The sequence below is a fragment of the Anas platyrhynchos genome, chromosome 5 (genome assembly GCF_047663525.1).
Source record: "Anas platyrhynchos isolate ZD024472 breed Pekin duck chromosome 5, IASCAAS_PekinDuck_T2T, whole genome shotgun sequence".
Lineage (NCBI taxonomy): Eukaryota > Metazoa > Chordata > Aves > Anseriformes > Anatidae > Anas > Anas platyrhynchos.
The window spans coordinates 18,447,655-18,471,698 of NC_092591.1; the positions used below are offsets into that span (position 1 = coordinate 18,447,655).

At 39.2% G+C, this 24,044-nt stretch overlaps 1 protein-coding gene across 2 annotated transcripts; it reads right to left on the reverse strand.

Moving 5' to 3' along the window:
• Positions 1-885: 885 nt before the first annotated feature.
• ZC3H14 (zinc finger CCCH-type containing 14) lies at positions 886-23,385 on the reverse strand. 2 transcript variants are annotated; one of them, XM_038179395.2, is made up of 17 exons: positions 23,231-23,385; positions 22,612-22,654; positions 19,626-19,740; positions 16,538-16,578; positions 15,981-16,176; positions 15,256-15,676; positions 13,260-13,420; positions 11,926-12,026; positions 9,916-10,071; positions 8,383-8,457; positions 7,750-7,906; positions 5,862-6,085; positions 4,582-4,702; positions 3,678-3,814; positions 2,532-2,626; positions 1,837-1,943; positions 886-1,161 (listed from the first exon to the last, which is right to left on the reverse strand). In XM_038179395.2, exons 1-17 carry the CDS (start codon positions 23,264-23,266, stop codon positions 1,155-1,157), a joined length of 2,193 nt encoding a protein of 730 aa, XP_038035323.2. In that variant the 5' UTR covers positions 23,267-23,385; the 3' UTR covers positions 886-1,154. The 2 variants fall into 2 exon arrangements, with proteins under 2 accessions (XP_038035323.2, XP_071894476.1); XM_072038375.1 differs by lacking the exon at positions 23,231-23,385 and adding an exon at positions 22,912-23,182.
• Between the last annotated feature and the right edge of the window lie 659 nt (positions 23,386-24,044).

The following is a 24,044-nucleotide window of genomic DNA, read 5'->3' on the forward strand; positions in this document are numbered from 1 at the left end:
TGTTGTATGTTTATTTAAGGTATATATATATTATATATATATATATATATAAAATTAAATGTCAGATTTTTGCATTAAGATTTTTTTAAATTTGAATATAAGCCTTGAGTACTTTATTTCACAAACAATTTTAAAAATGCTTTCCTGGAGCATTAAGTTTCAGAATTCAAGACTATATTTGTCATATTTAATTTAAAAATATGTAGCTCTTATTGTTTCCTGATATATAATGTAAATATTTGTAAAAATAAATTCTTTTGTATATTTTTGTGAAAATGTAGTTCCCCAAAAGATAGAAAACATTTAATAAAAAAGTGCGTTCATCTTACCGCTCAACATTTTCCATTATTACAAATAGTCGTTAATATACATATGGTAACCCACTGGGAATTTTCACAGAAGCTTCTTCATATGAGTTGTTTACAAAGTGTGTCCAGTAGGAAGAAGTGTTGGAAAGAAAAAAAAAAGTTCAGAAACAGATTCGGAGAGAGACTTTGTCTTCCAATTATAAATGAAGATACCTGAAACCATTTACTTTCAAGTAAAGTGTTATTTAATTTCCTAGGGTTTCTGAACTGAGCACACCATCACTGTTTCATTGTTCTCACTTATGAAACATTTTTGTGCCCTTGCTTGCCCCTGTTTAAGAAAGTAGCAGAGGTATGATGACCATTACATGGAAATGATACCCCATTACTCATTCACAAGGAAAAGACAGCTAAGGAGTTCAATGTTTGCCAGGACAGTTTCATACATCATACCAAACAGCTGATTAAAAAATAAGAAAAAAAAATTATAGTATGACCTGAATACAGGAATAAACTTCCTAACAATTTCAACACACCTAATCTTAAATGAGAAACATTACTCAAATAGAACACAGGCTGTGCTTTGAAAGTTTTTAATGGAATTTAAAGTAAATCTATTCTTACACAGACATCTTACAGTGTAAAAAAAATGTAAAACTGCTCAAACTTACAAACTTGGAAAATTAGAGACATTTCAAGTATGCAATCAACTTTGTTTTATGAAAACAATGTATATTAAAAGTTCAAAATGCATGAATTTTTCTTACATCCTGTGCCCCTGGCAGTTAATTGTCTTTTCTGCTACCGGCCGAAGGAAGCAAAGTTCAGTCCCCAGTTGTATCCTCATCATTCACTGAGGGGAAAGAGAGAAACAATTCCCGTAAGTAACCACCCTCCAATTCCGTAAAGGTGATTTGAGAACTGTTACCCCTGTGGCAATTAAGACCTTTTCAAATGAGATTAGGTGGAATAAGAGACTCAGGCAGTCTGAGTATCTTTAAGATAGGCTGATGACCGCAGATTTGGGAATTTTGATGCTTATTTATGAAATTGTGGATAGATGACAGGAAGAAAACCTCCTGGCCTGAACAGAGAACTGCCCTGTTCACAAACACTGCAGAGAAGCCTCAGAACATTTTGTGGTAAAGACAGGTTGGACAGAAGATAAAACCATAGTACAGAATAATTGGTGTTGGATTTTCAGCTTTATTCCACTAAAACTTGTGGTGGTAAGCATGACATGTCTAGGTCAGGATTCTAGTACCTCTGCCCAATCCTAACTTCAGGGCGCTTGTTTTCCAGCACTGCATAACATTAAGAAATGTTTGAAAATGTTTGAGATACTAAAAACAGACAGTACAAAGCTCTCTTAAACGAAAGGGCTGTAACAGGTATCTTCCTTCACACAGTCTTGGCTATTGATCACCCACACTTGACTTCTCTAAGATTACATTTGTGACATAAGTATCTGTAAGGCTGGAGCCCCTAGACTTAACTAAGAAGAATAAAAAAAAACAACACCACTTACCTGGTTTGGGTTCGAGTCCATTTCAAGGCATGGCGTGGAGGTACAGTAATAGTTGGATGGTAGAAAGTGCAGTCTGGCCTTGTGCACTGGGTATTAAACCTACAATGCTAAAAATGAAAGCATTTTAGAAGAGGTTACTCAAAGTTGCCTTCTGCACTCCCAAACAAGCTAACCTCAAAAGTTACATGAAAATTTGTTTTACTGTATGATCTCTCTGATAATTGAATCAATAGCTTTGTAGGCTACTGCTATCAGTTCAACCCAGTGCCAGGAGGAAATCCTTTTTCACCGATATTAACTGTGAGTTAAATGCTCCATACCCCCAGCTGAAATGACAGGTGAAACTGCCTTGCTTTAGGAGTTTACAAAGCAGTGTCAATTGACCCATGCACATGGGCGCTCCTCTCTCTTTCAGATAATGCTGTGGAAAAGCTATCTGGCTAATATCCGTGAACAGAGCCCTGGGCACCCAGTCGCAATTCAGCACCGTTAGAGATTAAAAAAAATAAATAAAAGCACTAAACTTACTGGTATAAAAAAATATGTGCAGGCACAATTGTCCTGTATAAAATTACCTGAGTTAAAATGTGAAAAGTAAAAGCAAGAAGTCATGCTAATGATATTTCCTGACTCAAAGTAGCATATTTCAAGTATTTTCATAGAAAAGAAGGAAAGACATAAGAGAGAATTCTTACTTTTGGGTGGTAAAATGGGCATTCCATTTTTTTACAGGCAGGAAAGAACTTGCACAGCGGACTACTGGAGGATGGAGACTGTGTGGGTAGCGGTACTAACAGAAAAGAAAAGAACAGTACCTGAATCAGAATAAACTGTTGTGTTTTTTTTTTAATACGATTCCACAAAAAAATTAAGTATCTCAACCATTTCACAAGAAATCACATTTTATAATATAACAAAGCTCCGCAAAAAACATGGGGAGCCTCTGTCACAGCATACTAAGTGGATCTCATCCTGTGGTACAACAGGGATATCAGGTAATTGTTAGCCTCGGCTCTTCACCATTGCACAACAGAGGTGCCGTGGTCATGGGCAAAGCTTCCAACAAATTATGTGGTGATTCTGGTAGGCAGAAGAATTCCTGTGTTGAATTTAGCCAGCCGGAAGCCTGCTAGTTTAAGCTAATAGGAGTGAAAAGTGCAGGCAGCGCACTTTCCAGGAATACACAGGAGCTGCTGGAACTGACACAGGAGATAAGCACATTGTCCTCTGCCTTCTGGCCCCGTAACAAAACCGTGCCATACTGTGAGTCAGGGCTACACCACTTCCAAAAGATCACAGCTTCAGTGGTGTAGAGGCCCTCTGCCTTGGCACTGCTCAAGAGTTCAGGAATACCAACCAACATTTCAAGCACAGCAATTGCATTCACTGGGCAACCTCACTCTCTGAAAGTCATCTCATCATTACATAAAGTTAACTCCTAGAGTGTGATTAAAGAAAAAAAATGTTCATATAGTTCAAAGGCAGAAACTTCCACTTTGTGTCATAAGCTCTTGGTAACACATGAATCCAGTCTGAGAAAGAAATTTGAACAGAACTGCAACGCTGGCTAGCCCCTCCATCAAAAGGGACTACTTGTGCTTTGGACAGAGGGTAAGATTCCATACAGACTCTTGCCTAACAGCATTCAGGGGGGTTTCTGAATGCAAACACAGGTTTTGCTGTAACACCGGATTCATCTAACATTAATACTTCCAAGAAAATTAAGTGATATCAAGCAAAAAAATATTTTTTTCACTGATGTCAGTTCCTGCTTCCAGCACGCTATTCTCCCGTCAGCACGTTCAGCAAGGCTCAGGCAAACAAGAGGTGGTTTGTCTCACCTGGTTTGGGAGGCGGGAGGGGGTTCCTTCGACTGGCGTGAGTGTAAGGGCAGTCTGGCTTGGTGCACTTTGCATCGTATTTACAATTCGGATGGATGAACAAGCATTTATCAGCAAACTTGCAGTTAGGAAAAACTCTGAGGGAAAAGAAATTCAGACATCAGCTCATACTCAGAGGAAAATCAAGCAGCTGTTGCACGCGAAGGCCAGAACATCGCACAACGTTGAAAACTACAGCAGGGCTTGCATGTGCATGTTGGTTACTTCCACAGTAATATGTGGACATGTGACATACACTACCTGACCTGCATTCACTTCCCCTGTATAAACTTCTTACGTGCAGTAAATAAGTGAACTACTTCACACTCTGTGGAGTTTGGTGGCAAGCTGCCTGTTGCGAGCTAAGACTTACTGTGTAGGGTAGAGCAGCAAAGGCACTGTGAATTCAGACATTTGCATGCAGAGAGAAGAAGGCACAGAATCCCAGAGTAATAGGGCTCATTCATGAAGAGAAAATGTTAATAAATTTAGGTATGTTGGATTTTAAAGGAAAATTCTAATTTTTGAGTAAATGAAGCCACCCAAGCTGGTAACGCTTATCTCAAAACAAAAATTATTCTTCTAGGCTGTTGCAGCTTGTGCAAGAGAAGTCCAATGCACAGTGCACATTCCCAAGTTAACCTTTGCTTTCAAACTGAAAATTACTGCATCACCAAATAATGGTACCCTAACACACTGAAAAGCATTGTGAGGTCTAGCAGAAGAGTGCCCATTACCTGGTTGCTGTCACTACTGTAACACATTCACACTGCCTTGGAATGTTTACTAACACAGAAGGGACATTTGGAGCACTGAAGTAAAAAGAATAACACAACGTCAAGTGGATGAGCTTTGTGCTACTCACTTGCAAGGTAGCGTGGGGTGATGGTACACACACTCGTCTCCATTTTTACAAGCAGGCCAGTACTTGCAGCGCTCAAGCACCTTCTCCTGTTTTTGCAGCATGTTCAATTGTTCCATTTCCACTACAAAAGAAAGAATAAAATGGTCAATCTGAGACCTTTGTGGTTGCACATACATTTTGACTTACATAGTGTAGCATAATTAGAATTAAAAATATTTCCTGCTCTCCCCCTTTAGCTCAATTGTTGATAAGTCTTAATTCAATTTACTCACAAATCCAAACAGAGGTACGAGTCAAAGAGACCAGGTCTCAGTAAGACAAGACTAAGAAAAACATTCTTCAGCTGAACTTCAGTTACGCTGTTCTGCTGAGCCATGTGTTAACAGAGCCCTGCTTCCTTTCTTCAAGCCAGTGGAATGGAAGGGACACGAACTTAAAACTCCTACAGTACTTAATCTCCCCCACAGGTCTCCCATAATTGTGTTACAGATTCGAAGATACCTGGATCCAGCTGTAGAGTTCTCTACAGAATATCAATTACTCTTAATTTAATTCAGAAATGTTGGATGCAGTGTTACTGTGGAAAATAAAGGTCTTCATAAGAAAACTAAAAACCTGAATCCAAGCATAACCTTAAGGCAAGTATACAACAGGTGTACAGTAAAACAATATCCTCTATATTTTTCATCACGGTTTCAAAACAGAGTTCTAAGCAACTGGAATACATGCTTCAGCCAATGATTTCCCACGGTATTCAAAAGATATCCCAAATAAACAGCATTCAGATAAAATCATGTACTGCTTCAGTTCTACTTTTAGAGATTCCAGCAACTGAACTCTGCCAACACCTTACACTTGAAAGGCAGCTCTTGGTATCATGAATCCAGACAGAAGCATTAAGGTTAATACCAACTGACATATCTGTTAAAGTTCAAGGCACAGCAAAACATAAAATCTGTCCATCGGCATGGGGACAAATGATACTGGGCTACCCAGAAGTGCAGATTTCTGCCAGTGAAGGAAAACTACATTTTTAAAGGAAAACAAAAATTACCAGTACTGACCAGTGTGTTACCTATATGCAGGAATGCTCTCCTTTATCAAGGACAAAGGCCTCTAATGATGTGAGGCCACTGAACTACAACCACTTGCCTAAAGGATGTTCTCATACAAAAAATAAATACCATCACTTTGATTTTTCATGAATGATAATGCCCAGGAGTTCTACCCACAATCAAACCACCACATTAGTACCATATCCTGCTGGAACCAGTAATTACCATCAGAGCTCTCTAGCTGCCTGGTTACAATCTGCATCTGCTGTGCTCGAAGGCCTTTTAATCCTTTGCCTGCACAAATATTTTGGGTAACTGGCTTTAATCCTTCAGTTATGCACATATCTTCCTCTTCTTGATCTGAAAGGTATCCTGGTGGACTGGGCACACCATCCAGCGTCACGATGAACTTGGGACTAGCAGGTTTCTCTGGCTGTGCAAGCTGGTCTCTATCAAACAAAGAAACAGATTTTTATTCAAGCCTCCTTAGCCAAAAAGTGAGTTGTACTAACAACTACCAGTACAAGCTAGAGAGTAACACAGTAACGAAACTTTCTTTTAAGACTAACAATAAAAGACTTGGATTAAAAGTTTGCCTTCTGGTGTCTCTGAAGCACTGGGAAGTAACACAGAATACAGTGGCACACAACACAGACTTTGGCATTGCAACATTTCTGTTTGTTGCATTCTGCTTAACGGCTTGATCAAAAAGCTCATTTACTGACACACTTGAATAAAGGAAAGTGATTAGCCTTTTCCGGAATTTACACTTTCGAGACCAAAAAAGTGAGGGTAAAAACGTTCCTGCAATCATGAACTTTTTAACACAAAAACCAGGTGTCTCCTCAAAAACACAGAAACAATGGGCATAGAAGTTTTTTGGGTGAAAAGAGTCTTGAAATACTGACACTAAGAACTTTAATGCTCAGCCTGATCAAAAGATCAATCTAGCCTGTTACACCCTGTATCTGACAGCAGTCAAAGGCGATAAAGAGTAAAACAAAAAAAAAACAAAACAGGAGATACACACATGTTTTCTCCACTCTTCCACTGTCCCATACATTTCACCCAAGTGATTTCCTGAATGGGATGATTCTACATATTTGGTAACTATAAACCTTGCTTATCCATGAAATCAGGCTAAAAGCAACTACAGTCTATAATGCCTCTAAAAAGAGAGAAAAGCAACACTAACAGCATGACTAGCCAGGAGTCTGAAGTTAAACAGTCAGAAACAGTTCTGTTCAGAAGCAAAAATTCACTTCTGTCTTGTAGCACAAAGTCCCAGCTGCCAACTGTTAGTTATCCTTTTGGTTTGTTCATCATTGTTTTCATTTTTAGTTAACACAGGCTGTTTAAAGCCAACCACAGGAACGAAGCTTAAGTTTATCTAACACAGTGAGAGAGCACAGCAGTCCACAGTGATGTACCTCGTGTTGCTCTGGGTGATTTTCACTTAACAGGTAAGGTGCACACAAACACAGATAAAACTACTTGGAAGCAGGAATACCAGGTCCTTTAATGAATTAGAAAAGTATGCACTGTTCATTCTTTAGAGTAAATGAAAAGACATCCACAACACATCCTTTGCAACTGAAGAGAACTTTAAACTTCTCTTGGCTGAAATTGTAACATGCCTTAAAACACCTGTCCCCATACTACTTGTTTCTTTGCTTATGGTACTGAGCTATGCAGAGAATGTGCTGTCTTCCCCCCAGAAAGGGGCTTCATGAAGAAAGGTAATCTCAAGGTGGAACAGATGTAAACTAAAGGCTATTTATGCAAAACAACTACATACTTCAGATTTCAAAAATCTGAGCAACTATGATAAAAACACAGAAGCAAAAGCCTATTCAGTTCTTTCTTCTGTTTTCTTGAAAACCAAAGACAAGCTCACAGTACAGCTGGCCATGGGAATTCTTTTCAATTTAAAAGCATTTTTGGGGCTTTGCCCCTGCTTCCCCTCACCCCACTATTCACTGTTGATCCATTTTCCATGATTACCCAGATCTTGACCTAACCTATAAATCACAGGAATGGATTAATTATTCCACTAAATCTCAAGCAAACATTCTGACTAGTAAGAGTCCTAAAAAAAATTAAAATGTTTTACCGTGTCTGTATTAGACGCCCTGAGAGTACTCGTATCGCCTCGGTAGCCCTCTTTCCTAGTTGCTGATTCTGTGGCAGTATTTCCTCAGATAATTTGGGCTTCTTCAGGATAAATGACCTAGTATCTGTATGGACCATAGATTCTGCATCATAGTAGTCTGAAATGGGAGAAAAATTACATAGAAAATAAGACAGATAACAATGATCATGTAATTGTACTCTACCTTTGGGCATAATTAAAAATCAAAGTATGTAAATTAAAGGTTTACATGCCAATGAGCTAATTCTCTTTTGTTTAAAATTCTTAGCAGCAACTTCCAGGAAACATTTTTACTTCCTTGCTTATTCTACAAAAGCAGGAACCATAGCCCATATTAGGCCTGATCAGGAAACTTTGTACTGGCCTGTAACAATGCAGTGCTGAAACAGCACTAAAGACCCATGCACAAAACACCTCCCAGGCTTTGAACACATACTGATGTAACACATTTTCCTTAAACACAGAGACTGGGAAAATACTGAAAACAGTAAATTAACTGAAAACAAAATTTCATTTTAGCATTTCCAGACCATTGGCATTCAATCTGAGAATGAGCTATTTTTCTTTAGGAATAAAAAGATCACAAGCTTTAACCTGGAGTTACTTGCAAGGTATCCTCAATCACAGGATCAACCTGGAGCCGAGAAGAGAGTTCCTTTTGTTCAGCTCCTAAAATAAACAGAAATTAGGAACATATTTTACTACATGTCAAAATGAAACTCTAGATTAATGAATAACACTATAAATGAAACTATAGAACTGAAACACATGCTCCCCTAGTTCTTCTGATTAAGAAAGATCAAAACACGTTTACAACTCCCAGAAAAAGTCCACCATTCTCATAGTTAAGAACCCCTCTCCATTGTGTTTCAGAAATAACAAGTTTTCTCCAGACAGATGGCATGGCAAAAATCCCAATACCGAACGACTCTTTCCCACTATTATGACTCCATGCAAACTTGGTCTGTGGATATGGAACTTACAAAGGCCAAGTTCTTTCCTCCTCCTTTGTGAAGGTGCTGACCATTCAGAGAACACACACAGGAAAGCAGCTAACTACAAGGGACTACTTTATGGTCTTCTCATAAGAGGAGAAACAAATCATAACGGGAACATCCTACATTTGACTGATGGTTTGAGAAAAATATTTTGCTTTCTCTAAGTTTCTTAAGTAAGCTTCCATTTCCATTTCAGTTGGAAAAGAGCCAAAGTATTTATGCTAAATATTTTCTATATGTTAATTCAAAAACTGAGAAAGCTTCTTACGTATTTTACAGATACAATTCCAAATATTTTATGTTGGCAGAAAGATTCCACATACATCCATACAAAAAATAAGAGACTAAAAAAATAGGTCCTTTTGTTTCAATAAGGAATGTTTATGTGAGTTGATACAACAAAGCTCTTAAACCAAACTTTGCTCAACAATCTAAATACTCAGTAAGAGTAAACTAACTCCTTACAGAAGCCTTTTCCTACCACTTTACTTCTGCAATTCCTTGTTAACACCCACACAGAAGTTTCTTTCATGCTGAAAAGATACTTTGACTACTTTCATATATTATGCCATTTTTCTTACAGGAGTTTCATAACAGAAGTAAAATATAGCTTACTGTTCACACAGTTACCCTGATATCAGCCATCCTGTAACAGCAACTACAGTGCTCTAATACCAACACAACAGAGTAAAACAAACTAATTGTACGATAACACCACTTCGGAAAGAATCTTTTGATACTTCAAATGCTACAAATTGTTCCAAACATACAGTATCTTAACTGTCTCCCACAAGCTTTATGACAGCATTACTCCTACAACGTATCAAGGAAAAAGCACAAAGGACTGAGAAAAGATAAGTCACCCCAATATAAATAGATAAATTCACTTATTACAAAATTATTCTTCAGCAATATGCTAGAATTCGCTCACTGAGTAATTCATCTGAGGTTATCCATGCATATAGATACACCCTGCAGCCACACTTCAGAAAGTTTACTGGTTTTCAGGCCATTTCCACACACAACTCTTGATGCTGACTTAAAAATTAAAAGCATTTCTTTTCTCTTCTCAGCCTGCTGTAAAGTGACATTTGCTGGTATAAACTTTTAAAGAATATTATCAGATGACCTTGTATGCCTTCCGCTGTCTGCTCCTTTGGCTCTTCTACTTGAAGCTGAGAACTCAGAGTGGGGATCCTGCTCTGCACATGGATTACTTCTAACTGAGATTCTTCTGGGCTAATTCGAGCTCTTGGTGCAACTGGAACAGTTTGTTTCTGTGGAACTTTAAATAAAGGTAAATCATTTATATATAACCCAATCACCCAACAGTACTATTTTTACCTATGATGATAAAATCACTCTAAGTTACAAAAAAAAAAAAAACCTCAAGCATCCGTTTAGACAAAAAAGGTCTTTAGCTACCTGTAAGATCCTCACCGTGAAAGCACATGCATGGATGTGCACAGAACACTCAGTGAGCTGTAGCTCATGTAGTTGAATGCCTAGTTGTGAGACAAAACTGAATCTGCTACCAAAAGCTGAGATGCAGCATGAGGGGGATTAGTGACCTCACCTATTCATTCATCACTACACACGACTATTTTGCTAAAAACTTTCTTCTGGTACTGAAACCACTTTTTATTCCACCTTCTTCCATATGAGCAATCTTGGATTATCAAGATGTACTTCTCACAGTCCCAGAAACCCTGTGCTAAGTTGCTTGCAAACAGAATATAAAACCTGATGACAGTAGCATGGAATTTGGGGGTATGACAGGATGACAGGTTGGCATCTTTGCCTGGCTTCTGCCAAGATTGTTAGAACTGGTTGTAAAAAGCTAAGCATATTCTTTTCTTGGCTGAATATCATATCATAACCTCTGACACGTATAATTAAGGTATTGCTCAGTACTGGGTTTATCATTTATGATCTTACTGCTTTGTTTTCCCCACAGATTGCAAATTAGTTAATTTCTACATTCCATTCAAAATAAACAGATATGAAATATCTCAGCATTAAATCACATTCATTAGAACACCCCTTTGTTAATTTTTCTTCAGTTCTACGTTTGGCAACAATCTTTACTACCAATCTATACAATTTACTCTGATTTAAAACCAGCTCACTATATCCAGTGTGTAACATGCACTGACATCTCTTCCAATTCAAGAACTTTTGAACATCGATAACTCTATCACATATCTCATATCTCTAAAACAACATACCAGTACTCACACAACCTTGAAAATACAAGTAACTACAATAAAACAAGCAACAAGTTCACAATGGCATTTTGTCAATTTGTTAACATGGAAGGAAGATAAATGTTTCTTACAGTTAGTTTGTAGGTTTTGAGAGAGAGCAGGCCAGAGATTTTGGACAGCACTCAGACTTGCTTCAGACAGCACAAAGTCATGGTTTGGGTAGTTCAGTGAATGCTCCTTTGCTGCCAACACGCAATGCTTCATGCTGACAGCACTGGATTTATTAACATCCCATGAAATGACAGCACACGAGGTTATCACCTAGATTTGCCCTTCTTCATTTTAAGTCCTTCCTAGCTAAGGAAGCTGAATGCCATCACACAGGCAGCTAACTGCTCAGTTGCTGTACCAAGTGCAACTCTGTATCTAAAACCACTGAACTAAAACTGCAACCTCCTGGCTTGAAGAGGATACAGGCTGACATATCACTCAGTAGTTACTTTAATTACCTATACCCAGTGTATTTTGATTTTTTGCTGTTTGGCTTTTTTCTCCTCCCCTCTCAGGAAGAAAGAGAAACAACAGCAAACAATTAGCTCCAACAACATGGCTAACACTGAGCACTTTCTCCTCACCATCTATTCACATTTTAGAAAACTTCTGGTGCTTCCTATTTGTCTCTCTGCACGTTACAGATTCATTATCTTGATTAATGTATTTTAAAAATCTCTTTCCTCCCTTGTTCATGCTTTCATAATTCATCACTGAACATTACTGCAATGTACACAGGACACAGAAAATGCTTTACGTGTATCACTGACATGCACTATTTAACATTGTGTTTGATCTTTAAGTGCTATGTTTAGCTTGGATTCATAAAACGGAGCTTGGAAGTATTAAAGCTCAGCACAAACAAAAACGATGCTAATTACCTGTGGAATAATTAGTTGTTTTTGTAACCGATTCCTGTGCTTCAGAGATTGCTTTCAGTATTAAGTTCTTATTGGCTTGTTTGGATGGTGGAAGTGAAGGTCTAAGGGAGATGAAAAAAAGTAACTGTAATTGCAACAGCAACTGTATCCGTGCTAAACACAAATATTTCAACACGTTAACAAGTTACACATAATACAGACAGAAATCAGCATTTAAAACTTCACTTTTTGGATGTTTGTTTTCAACTTGTTAATCTATTCTCTGAATGGACAGGGATATACAAAATGCTCTCAAAAATGGAAGTCCAGAGGCCTGATTTTATCTCACCTGTAAGCTGCTGTATAAACGTGCAACATCTGAAAGGCACAACTTCTGCCTCTGCCCCCCACATTCCTGTTACCAAGTCTGTGTTGGCACTAATTAATTACACAGCCATGTTGTACAGCAGGATCTGGAGGAAAACTAACTATCAAAAACATGTTAACTGTAAAAAAAGGCTTTCTGTTTCTTTTTGAATACTGACAATAGTAAGTTCAAATCAAACAGACATGCTGTGGTGTTGAAGATAAATTCAATAAAGTGTACCAGCTTCAAACAAATCTTCTACAAGCTAGCCTTGCAGATCAGTAGAACCAACTCTTTCCTAGCTTAAACATTTTTCCTCTTACTGTTGTCAGATAAACACCACTAATGGACCTTGACTGACACCTGACATTCAGACAGAATTGGAAAGGGGGAAAAAGAAGCAAAAAGAAAAAAAAAACTTATTTTTTTTGGAAAAGATAAAATAATCTTAAAGAATAGAGTAACATAAAGAAGGAAATTTCACTGAAACGTATTCACAAATCCCACTTGCTTGTTTTTTTTGTTTTAAAGTAACAGAGACTGGAACCATGTCAAAAGGCTTGGTGTACAAGAGAATCAGATTTGTCTGATCAGAGCTATTTGGTTTGAAAACTATTCCTGAAGTAAAAGAAAATAACCAAAACTCCTAGGAAAATTATGATACCATGTTAAATACCTGGTCTGAAACTAGCTAACATTAACATTCTTTTAACAGTAAACTTTTCCCAAATAGCGTAAAATTTCACACTCACATTTCACAGTTTATGCAGAACAATAAAAACAGGTTTTAAAGTTAGTGGAAAAAAGGTAGTATAATGAGACATCTCACCCACAGAGGCGTGAGACAGTATGAAATATAACGATGGCTTACTGATTTTTTTCTGTCAATTTTCAAAACCACAGACAGTTTTCATCAACTTTCTCTTTCAAAGATTTTGTTCACTATTTTTTTCTGGAAACAGCATAGAATCCCTGAAATCTTAAGTACCTTCTTTCTGGCTTTGCAGGTACAGACACACTGCTAGAGATGCTTCCTGTTCGTGACCCATATTCTTCTTCCTCCTCCTCCTCCTCACCATCATTACAGAATTTTTTCACTTTGACTACTGAGCTTACAACAGGCAACCTTCTCTTCCTGGAGCTTTCTTCCTACAACAAACAGAACAGCCAAAATACTTCATTTAGCATAAAACATTAGTAAGACAGCAAAGAAAACTTTGCTATTCTACTTACAACCAGAAGATGGAGAACTTCCATTCAAATTGCATGAATCTAAGACTAATAGATAATGTGCAGAAACAAGTGACAGCACTTAGAGCGTGAAAATCAGCTACACTTACACTGAAATCTCATTAAAAATGTGACAGTAAAATGTGAAAGTAAAGCAACACTTAGAGAAGGAGAAGAAAGACTAAAGACAATTTATCAAACATCTAAAGAAAGAGGAGGGTTTTCCAATGCAACTCACAACAGCCTTAAAGATGCAACTATTAAAAGTTTTATGGAGAAAAATGAAATAACTGAGAATGACTTTCTCCTCTGTAGTAGCTCTAATTCTTAGATTGGTATAAAGATTAACTTCTAGCAAGCTGACACATTCCAAAGGATGGTAGCTGCCTTGCGGAGGAGCCAGCATGGTCCAGCTCAGGAAGTGCAAGTTCCCTTTTCTGAGAGTCACTCACCACCACTACAAAGCATGTAATAGTGACAAATTTGAATGCTAGCCCATGCAAAAGCATTGGAGCAAACACCTAACAACGCTTCCTAAAAGAACCATCACTCAGCACTGATCTACACAGGAGCACAATGAGACACCTGGCTGATAGGTATGCAGATGGTATCCTTTAACTGATCATGTATCCTCCAAAGAGGAAAAAACATCCTAAGGAATAGACCTGGACTACACTAACACATAAGATACATGCAATTAAAATAAAATAAAAGACCTTTTTTAAAAAAACTTCCCAAACCACAAGCACTCGTCTGAGGAGTCAGCAGAGTACATCAAAGTTCCACAGTTCCACGAAACACTTCTGAAAGAGCCCTCTTCAGGATATTATTAATGAAATAGTAACTGAAGAAAATTGTCACAGACCTTTTTCTAACATTGTCAAGGGGAGATGTGACTCTCGTTTGTGGAGAATGTATGTACAGCCTTAAATAAGTCACTGTATTCTCATTCTCACTTCCACAGCTTAAAAAGTAAGGACATCTGCACACATCTCTGCATTCTACGTTTCTGAATAAAAAACACTGTTCTTTTTTAAAGAGCTATGTAAGCAGCAGCAGAGAACAATACACACAGTAGAAACACAGATGCAGCTGGAATATAATGTAAGTCAAATTTCTGCTTCATCACAAAATTAGCAGCCGTAACAATCTTCATTCCACTTACAGAAGGGCTCTTAGCTGTTTCATATGGGTAGTCTTAAAACCATCATCTGGGACTGTCATTCTGCCTGGGTCAGTCTGGCTTCTCAAGTGAGTAAGGCAGCAATCAGCTTTTAGTTTATGGTTGTGCAAAACCCGCCCCAAAAAGTGCTTAAATGCCATGGCTCTAAGTTGTAAAACAATACTAAAAAGCAATACATCTGGCTGTTAGAGACTAAGATGTACCTAGCATAGTTACAAATAAACAGCACCCCAAAAAATACAGATTTACTTCAATGATCCAGAGATCAAAATGATTCCTTCTGATTCGTCACACGCATCGTAACAACGCGCCAGCTCATTAGTCCAGCCCAATATGGCATGAAGATGTACAAGCTAATTAACTCAGCTGTACAGCAATCAGTGAAGCAATGACACTAAGCTATGCAATCTCTACTTAACACTGGACCTAGAGAATGAAATCCCAAACCTCCTCATACCAGTAACAGAAATCCTCTGATTTCTCTGAGGTGAAGACTTTATGGGAAGAGTGTACACAGAAATTTAGGCTCCTAGCAAGCGTGAAATACAGCAACAGTTTAGATCATACTAACCTCACTGCCTACTTTATCAGCACTAAGTTTGGAGGTGGGCCTGTAGCTCTCTGCTAAGCTGCCAAATGCTTCTGGATTGCACAGCTGGACCGTTTCCAAGGACCTGCAGCTTTGCGTGTCTAACTGCCGGCTCCCCTGCAAGGTGCCCTGCTGGGACAATCTGTGCACGTGCGCACTGCCATCTGCACTCCTGCTGCCTGGTGGCCGGTAGATTTCAGCAGTAGGACGAGAAGAACCGTAAGTTACAGTTACAGTAGGTTTTTTCCGGGACAAAGGATTCTCCTGCACAAAGTTTAGGTCTTCATCAATTAGATCATCTGGTTCAGGTTTAATGTCAATTACAGCTTCAGAAGGTGACAGTTCCCTCAAAGGCTTGACTGTAGACATTAAGCGGGATGCAGAACCATCTTCAGAAGACTGCCTGTTAAAATAAGAAATTGCCAAATAATACCTCTGCAAGTAAAGCTCTAGAAAATTCTGGCTTTTTAAACAAAGCCAGATGGGAAGAATCATGAAGGTATTATTTCTCATGCATATCTAACACACTGATCCCTATTTTTAGTTTGGTTAATTAATCTAAGCACATCTGTTACTTAAAGAAATAGAACTGAGTTCCTGATTTAAGGTTTTTATTTAACAAATTATAGGAATGCTTCACAATGACTATCACAGTCATGCAACTCCTAAAGTCTTAACCTGTGTCAAGAACCAATCAGTGGCTTTACCGTGAAGCAGCATTTCTTTGTTCCTGTGAACTGGTGGAAACTCTGGAGTCATTTCTTTCTGTCCGTGTGCTGGAAACCGCAAGAGGTGGCAAGGCATCCTCACGCCTCCTCTCATCACTCGCACATGAACTACTTTTGCTGGAAGGAAGGTTGCTCTCAAAGATGTTAGATTCTGAAGATTTTACGCTTGTTGGTTCTGCAAAAACAGGTACCTTTCATTTTATATCCAAGCACAGCAATAGGGATTTTGCAATAAATGTATCAAGGTAAAGGTAACAAACAGGACATTGCCCAGATGTAAACAGAACAATCTAAGGAGTTTTCAGTTCAAAACATCAGGAAAAAATGCTCAGGATTAAATTTTGGACTTGGAAATAAATTCTTTGTCTCAAAACAAAAATAAAAACCCATCTTCTAAAAAGTCAGGACCCAAAAATACCACTGAGATTTAAAACTAACAAAACAGTCAGCTAAGATCTTAGTGGAAACTAACTAGACGTGCAACACTACATTAAAAGATAAACCTGGTTCCACTCAAAATTCATTTTCTTACTTACCAGTAGTCACAGACCGCAGCTTATCCAAAACACCATGGAGCCTGAAATAGACAGCAGGCAGAGAAGGAAGCAAAAGAAAAAAGGAGAAACAGAAGAACTTTAATTCAGAATGATAATCTTTCAGAAACAACCTTTCCCCACCCTATAATAAGCATCTCATTTATCCACGGCTTCACTTGCCATTAACTGATAATGTTGGGTTTAAGGAAGAGCTTCAATGAGTGAGTGAACTTCATAGATGCAGTTAAGGTATTCATCACATCAGTTACTTTTGGTACTTTGTTCATTTACCAAATTAAAGCCAGTACTTTCTACTGTTCCACTACAATCAACAATGTGAATTAAATGTCTTCAAAAGGACTGACTCAAACTAAGTTAGAATCGTAGAGTATAGGCTAGAATTTTACTTCATATATGAAACTTCAATTACACAGCAAAGCTAAAGATAACTCTAAATAGAAACCTAAAAAATACACAATTTAAAGTACTTAATTTACTTAGGATTCTTCCAACATGCTTTGTTTATATCAACAATATTCTTTGAGACATATTGCTGAACAATACTTTTCAGCGAGGTACCAAATTTGCTGTTTGCCTGTGAAAAAGGCACCACGCTGAAGCAACATAGAAAATTAAAAGGCTACAAAATAGTCCTTTAAAAATACACTCATTACAGAGAGAAAAAAAAAACAAACACATACATTTAAGTGCATATCCTAGAGTTCAAATCTGATCCTGGGCATCTCCATAATTTAGGCTGAGTATTAGAAAGGTGTCAAGGAACAAAATCATATTGAAAACTGGGAAAAGTAAAACTGCATAGCAATATATGGAAGGCTTTTCATTAGAAGCCTGTTAAAAATGTTGTCAGCTGAACTCTGCTGATGTGACCATGGTGTATCAGCTTTCACGCTGATCTATGGATATCTGACCTGACACTTGGTTCAGAGTATGAAGTGCTGGCCAACCAGCAGGAATGCCAGCTCTGCCACAGAGCTGCTGTGAAACTTTTGCTAGATGACCCAGAATTACCAGCTACAGAGAGCTACCAAGGAAGGAAGACCTTGTTGAGTATTTAACTTAGCCAGGGACTCAGCGCTTAAGAATGTAATACTTCTGTCTTGCTTTTAAAAGAAAAAACAAACCAAATGAATAAACAAAACCAAACAAAACCATAGAAAGCTCCCAGCTATACCACTATGTAACTTTTTTCTCCACCAGTCCTTATATATCTTACTGCATACATTTATCTTGTTCTCCTTTCTTTCTTTTAACCAATACCTACTTCATTATCTGAGAAAGTATTCTGAAATAGAACTTGTATTTAGTAACAAATGTAGATACTGAACTGAATGACAAGACTCATTACATGGGTAATTTAAACAGCAATCATCAAAACCAGTGGAAGGTTTTTTTAACATCTACATATAGTTGATATCCATTTCCAAATACAAAAAAAAAAAATTGATTTCTCTCTTCTGTCAAAATTCATTTTATGTCATTATTAATCTACTATTAATATATTAATCTAGTTTAATCTACAAAGCCATAACTGTGTTCTGCTACATATTATCGTGTTATTTCTTCGCATGCAGAGATTCAGAGAAAATCCTAGTAGTAAAGTTAAACTCATCAGTCTGTTAATTTGTCTAACTGATTCCCAACATTCCTACAACTGCATGACTTACTGCCACAGTAAATGCCAAAAATGTTATCTAGGTAGGTCAAAAAAGGGAAAAAAAGCAGGTATATACACTGTAACTTTAAATTGAAAAAAAAGGGGGTACATTGTTAATTGCACTCACCTTTCCTGTATTTTTGACAAATGCCAAAAAAAAAAATGAAAACTTTGAAAGCAAACTTAAATTATGCCCATGTCACCTAGAAATACACTGGTTTAAATAATTAATACTGTTAATTGTTATAACCGGAACTAATTTTTACTCTTTGTCAATGTTTACGGCTTAATAACATACCCAACTTCTACAATGTTTCCTCTTTGCTATTTAATTGCATAAAAGCTCCTAAACAAATAAAGGAGAACCTGACTAATCACACAGACATACTGGAAATGAATGTAATTACTCAGTATGAAAAATATGAAGAAAGCAATCAGAAAAAGCAAGAAAAATGCAATACTTCTCTCATCTGTACAAATCAAAGTAATGTTCCTTGCAAGTATATTAGATTAAAGACTCAAAAATGAGATTAACTTGAAAAAATACACAGCTCTGAAAGCCTAAATAAAATCTCTGGAGCGACATCTGTTTGAAGAGTCTGTCTGGCTACTTTGAAACCTGGAGGTTAAAGTAGTAGAAAATGCATGAGAAATACTGTACTGGCTAAAGTTCTCGTGCATTAGAATTAATACACAACTGTCAGGAGTTTAGGGGGGAAAAAAAAGTTCATCTGTTGCTCATTTGTCCTCTTCACAACAATTCTGGGGTTCTACTTTTGTTTTGTATAGCTGGGTGATGGCGATAAATAAATAGCCTGAGAGGTGGGAATACCTAAACATTTGGTGCTAAGCCTTGTCAAAGACGGTATACAGAATTAGAGTCACTGCTCATCTGTCCTCTGATTCCTCTGTACTACAGCAATCTGAAGCACTATTAGCATAAAAGCAAGTAAGCTGTTTTTTAAAGAACTACCTTTAAAGAACTTACTGCAGAATACAGAGCTCCCACGCTCAGAGCGGGCTTTGTAGGATTATTTTTTTTTCAGTCAACATTTGGCCCTCACTTACCTGAACAAACTTCAAAAATGTGACCGAGCTTATGAGCGAATAAAGAATATAAGCCCTCCAGCCTCCTGTGACACTTAATAATCACTGCAATAGCCAAACAACTGACAGAATAAAAATCATAGAATCATAGAATATCCTGAGTTGGAAGGGACCCTTAAGGATCATCAAGTCCAACTCTTAAAAAAAATTCTCTAAATAAAAATTATTTATTAAAGTAAAAAGGTTTTATTAATGTAAATTGCACAATGGGAGGATAACTAACTGTTTATTTTCTCACAGCTCAATTATAGAAAAGAGTCCCAATTACTGATAAGAAGTGTGACAAGCAGCTTACAAACATACCATACAGTAAACCTGACAGTATTGTTTCCAAGGAAAAGAGAAAGGTCCTCTGTCATCTGCTCCTGGCTCTTCTTATTGGCCACCATAACCATAATGTAATCAGGGAGTTCTTCATCTAATAGAAAGAGAAATATGTTATGAAGTATAAGAAAGCATAACAGATTAAATAGATCCTTAAACAAGTTATCAGAGCTTTTTTTCCAGTTTTCCTACAAGGCCTCTGTAGGCAGATTGTTAGATCAGGAAATTAACAAGGCTTCCACTTCACCTGAAGGTTTAATAGGACTTTCAGTCACAAGTGAAAAATAAAAGATCATCAACTTCAGTAGAGCAGAAGCTGAAAATAAGATCAAAGCATTTAAAAAGTAAGTAAATAAAACAAAAAGGACAAGATAAAAGAAAGCCACTCTGTTGCTCGAATCCTTTTACTGGAACACTAACAAGCATCTACGATTTTCACTACTTCAAATATTGCCAAACACAGCACCTTACCCTTATGAAAGACCAAACTAATAAATACTCCTTTCTGATCTGTGCTTTGAACAAATCAAAACCATAGCAACTTCCAGATTTTCCATCTACAAAAAACGCTGAATATCAGGTCATTAAAAATAACAAAACACAACACAGCAACTCTGAAAGTCTGATTCTCTATCTTCCCCCTGTATGCAGTTTCACACACCACGTGAAATCTATTTCAACTGATGGAAACAGGGTTCCCCTACCAACCAGAATTGGTAGGAAAGTGTTGGGAGTCTAACGCAATAAAGGTTTGGGGATGTTGGTATTTGGCTTCTTATTTACCCTAGCTCTGGTCTATTCTGAAAGACTGAACAGACAATTGTTGCTTGAGGGCATTAGATATGCTTTTTGAGCGCATATTTTAATTTATTTAATCAAACACCTCATGCTCTGCAATACCGCTCCATGGCATGAACCTAAGAACAGAATGTCAGAACAGTTGGAAATCCACTTCAAATAGTGAACTTGCACTAAAGCCCTAATATACTTGTACACAATTAATCAAGTTAAATCTGCACACGTTATAAAGACCTAAAAATTAAAAATCTTAAATCAAAATATAAATCAAAGGAATTGCATTTACTCTATATCTCATGTATTCTGTATCTCCTACAGCACAGAAGCAACATTCATACACACCTGCACTCCACTGTCACTACTCAGGTGTTCCAGCATAATACACTTCTAGCCTGAACTATAACTTTATTTTATTTTATTTTTTAATGTATGCTACAAGTTGCACAAGCTGGATGTGCATCCAGATCAAGGAACTCACTGATATTAAAATTAATTTTATTTTTTGGCCAAGCTACTTTTAAACTTGACCTGCTCCTCAGGTGGTTCAATATATAAAGTAATTTTAAGTATAGATCAAAACATGAGTTAGCACAATTACTTGCAACAGGACAACAGAAGAAGGGCAGAAAGAACATGACTACTGCTCTCTGTAATTGTGTTGGCTTGTGTTAACTTAAATTGTATGTAAAACCACAGCCTTCTGATCAGTTTTAGAGTTGATGAGTATTTAACTACCTTTACTTTAACAAATGTGTATTTTTCTTTTGTAAGTTCTAGACAACAATTTCCAGCATGTCTTTGTCTAGAAGACTTTCTGAAAAAAAAGTATGAGCAGTTACAGAAACAAAAGCATGGTTCTTGCTCACATGAGTTGGAATGAGGAAGAAAAGATTTTTACCAGTTTCCTACAAGAACAAATAGAGGATTCTTGAAAAGCATTATTTGGAAAGCTGTCTCTAATCCTCCAATCAAGAAAAGAAAGCTGAAAGACAACAGAAATTAGGAAACAGTGGATTAAAAACAAAAAAGAGGCCAAGGGAGGCCAGACTTGTCGATAAAGAATACAGCTATTTGAAGAAGTTTAGAAGCTGACTGAGAAGACAAGGCAGACATTGGATGATGATCTTGGGAACTGTCTTCTGAAAACAAGAAACAGGTAAAAAAAAAATAGAAAACCAGAGAAGGAATAATTATCCATAATTGGAATCAGAGATCACTAGTGTTCTACTTGCATCTTCATATGAGATATAAGGAAGATTTTTTTTCAAAAATGCAAGAAAAAGAAGACAAAGAATCAAATGAAACCTGAAATTATTATTAAAAAATTGGTAACTGAAAAAAAAACAACTTGAGATGGTGACAAAGAAGACCTCATAATGAAAAAAAATCTAAACATGGTTCCTCGGACACTGCTGAGCTCAAAAAATCAACTCAAGGCAATCCACACTGCCCATACACGTCCCTTCACATTCAAAACAAAACCTTGATCCTATCTCTATGATTTCATAACATGTTATTTCATCAACATTAGCGTAAGGTAGCTCTTGGTTTTCTCCTTAACAGTCAAGTTCTTATGTTTCATAGAGTTGTGCTACATACTGCTTCTGACATGGCCCTTCCAACTCCTAAAACAGTCAACCTGACTGTCTCACTGTAATATCCTTTCTCCTAATTCTGACAAATACTTGAAATCCAAAATGCTGTTGAAAAGACAACTAAGAAAGACCAACTCCATCTCAGAGTGGCCACAGATAACCGCTGTCATATGCAAGCATTTTACTTCATGTAATGTTTCTTCTTGCACCTCATAGAAGTTCCCTTAAATATTCACAAAGACACATCCTTGTTTGTTTGTTTCTTTCAAATCCCTTGCATCTGTATCTCACTGAAGGGGGAGAGACTGTTAGCTAATTTCCTTTTAGCTCTTCATTCACCAATGTCCACATACGGTGTCCTCTTATCCGTAAGACCACACATTTTGTGAAGTCTTTTTTTTTTTTTCCCATTAGTCCAGCACTTCAGGTAATTGACCTCACGCTTGGGGTTTCTGTATGCAGTAACACAATTAATTATGGGTAAATTCGCTGATCCAGCGAATCGCATTAACCCGCTCCTGGTTTCCTGTTGAACAACAACAAACACGGGTTGACCACGAAGTAAAACTTACCAACATAAGCCCCCAGCTCCTGCAACTTTCCTTTTATAGCCCCCTAAAAGGCAACGAAACAGCATGTGAGGGACGGAACAACAAAGTGCCTGGAACCGCAAACCAGCGCGACGCTCTCTCGATGAAGTTTTCGTCGCTGCCCACCGAAGGCTTTGCCCTGGCCGAGGCCCGGTTCCCGCCCGCAGGTCGCGGCAGCTGCCGGCAGCGGGGCGCTGAGGCCCGCGGCAGCCTCGCCCCCCGCCCCCCGCCCCAATTCCACCCCCACACCGCCCCCGGCCCCCCTCCCTCAGCAGGGACCACCTGGTCTCACGGGGCGCGCAGAGGCCGACGAATTACGCCAGTAATAGATGAGAACAGCCCCGGAGGGTTCGGAAAAGGTCATCCCCGGCTCGGCACCGGCACCCTGCCGGGGGCTGCGGCGTGTGAGCGCCCGGAGGCAGCGGCTGGCAGCCCCTGCCCCGGGGCATTGCGGCCCGAGCCTCCCAGCGGGCAGGGGCAGGGGGAGCTGCAGGCAGAGCGGCAGCGGCCACCCTCCCGCCTGCCTCCCGCAGCCCCCCGTTACCCCGTCCGCGCTCGCCCCGCCGGGGGGATCCCGGCCCCTCGCCGCGGCGCCTCTCACCCGGATCTTGCGGCTGATCTCGGTGCCGATCTCCATGGCCGCGGCCTCCCCGCTCGCCTCCCGCCCAGGCCCCGGCAGCGCCGCACAGCGCCCGGCCTCCGCCTGCGGCGCCCCCTGGCGGGACGCGGCCCGGCCTCCGCGCCGCCTCCCCTCGCACCGCACGGCCCGGCCCCGAGAGGGCGGCGAGCCCCGGGCTGCGCCGAGCCGCGGGCGGGAGGGGCCCCGCTCGCCTCCCGCCTGTCCTCGTCGCCTTCCTCTGCCACTGCCCGGGGGAGCCCTGCGCCCCCCTCCTGCTTTGTAGTGTAGTGGGGTCAGCTCTGGGCCCTCACCACAGGAGGCCCTGGAGTGTGTCCAGAGCAGGGCTACGAAGCTGGCGAAGGGCCTGGAGCACAAGTCCTGTGGGGAGCGGCTGAGGGAGCTGGGGGTGTTTGGTCTGGAGAAGAGGCTTAGGGGAGACCTCGTTGCTCTCTACAGCTACCTGAAAGGAAGGTGTGGGGAGCTGGGGGTTGGCCCCTTTTCGCAGATAACTAGTGATAGGACTAGAGGGAATGGCCTCAAGTTGCACCAGGGGAGGTTCAGGTTGGGAATGAGGAGACATTTCTGTCAGAAAGAGCAGTCAGGCACTGGGACGGGCTGCCCAGGGAGGTGGTGGAGTCACCGTCCCTGGGGGTGTTCAAGGAAAGGTTGGACGTGGTTCTCAGGCACATGGGTTAGTGGGTGACATTGGTAGTAGGGTGATGGTTGGACAGGGTGATCTTGGAGGTCTTTTCCAACCTTAGCAATTCTGTGATTCTAATGATCAATGAGTGTGTAT

Excerpts from the sequence above, each read along its gene's own strand:
- ZC3H14 (XM_038179395.2), bottom strand. The coding sequence starts at position 23,266 with ATGGAGATCGGCACCGAGATCAGCCGCAAGATCCGG. Across the intron at positions 4,703-5,861 it reads GCAGCTAGAGAGCTCTGATG|TGGAAATGGAACAATTGAAC; the intron begins GTAATTACTGGT and ends TTTCTTTTGTAG. Across the intron at positions 1,944-2,531 it reads GCCCATTTTACCACCCAAAA|CATTGTAGGTTTAATACCCA; the intron begins GTAAGAATTCTC and ends TTTCATTTTTAG.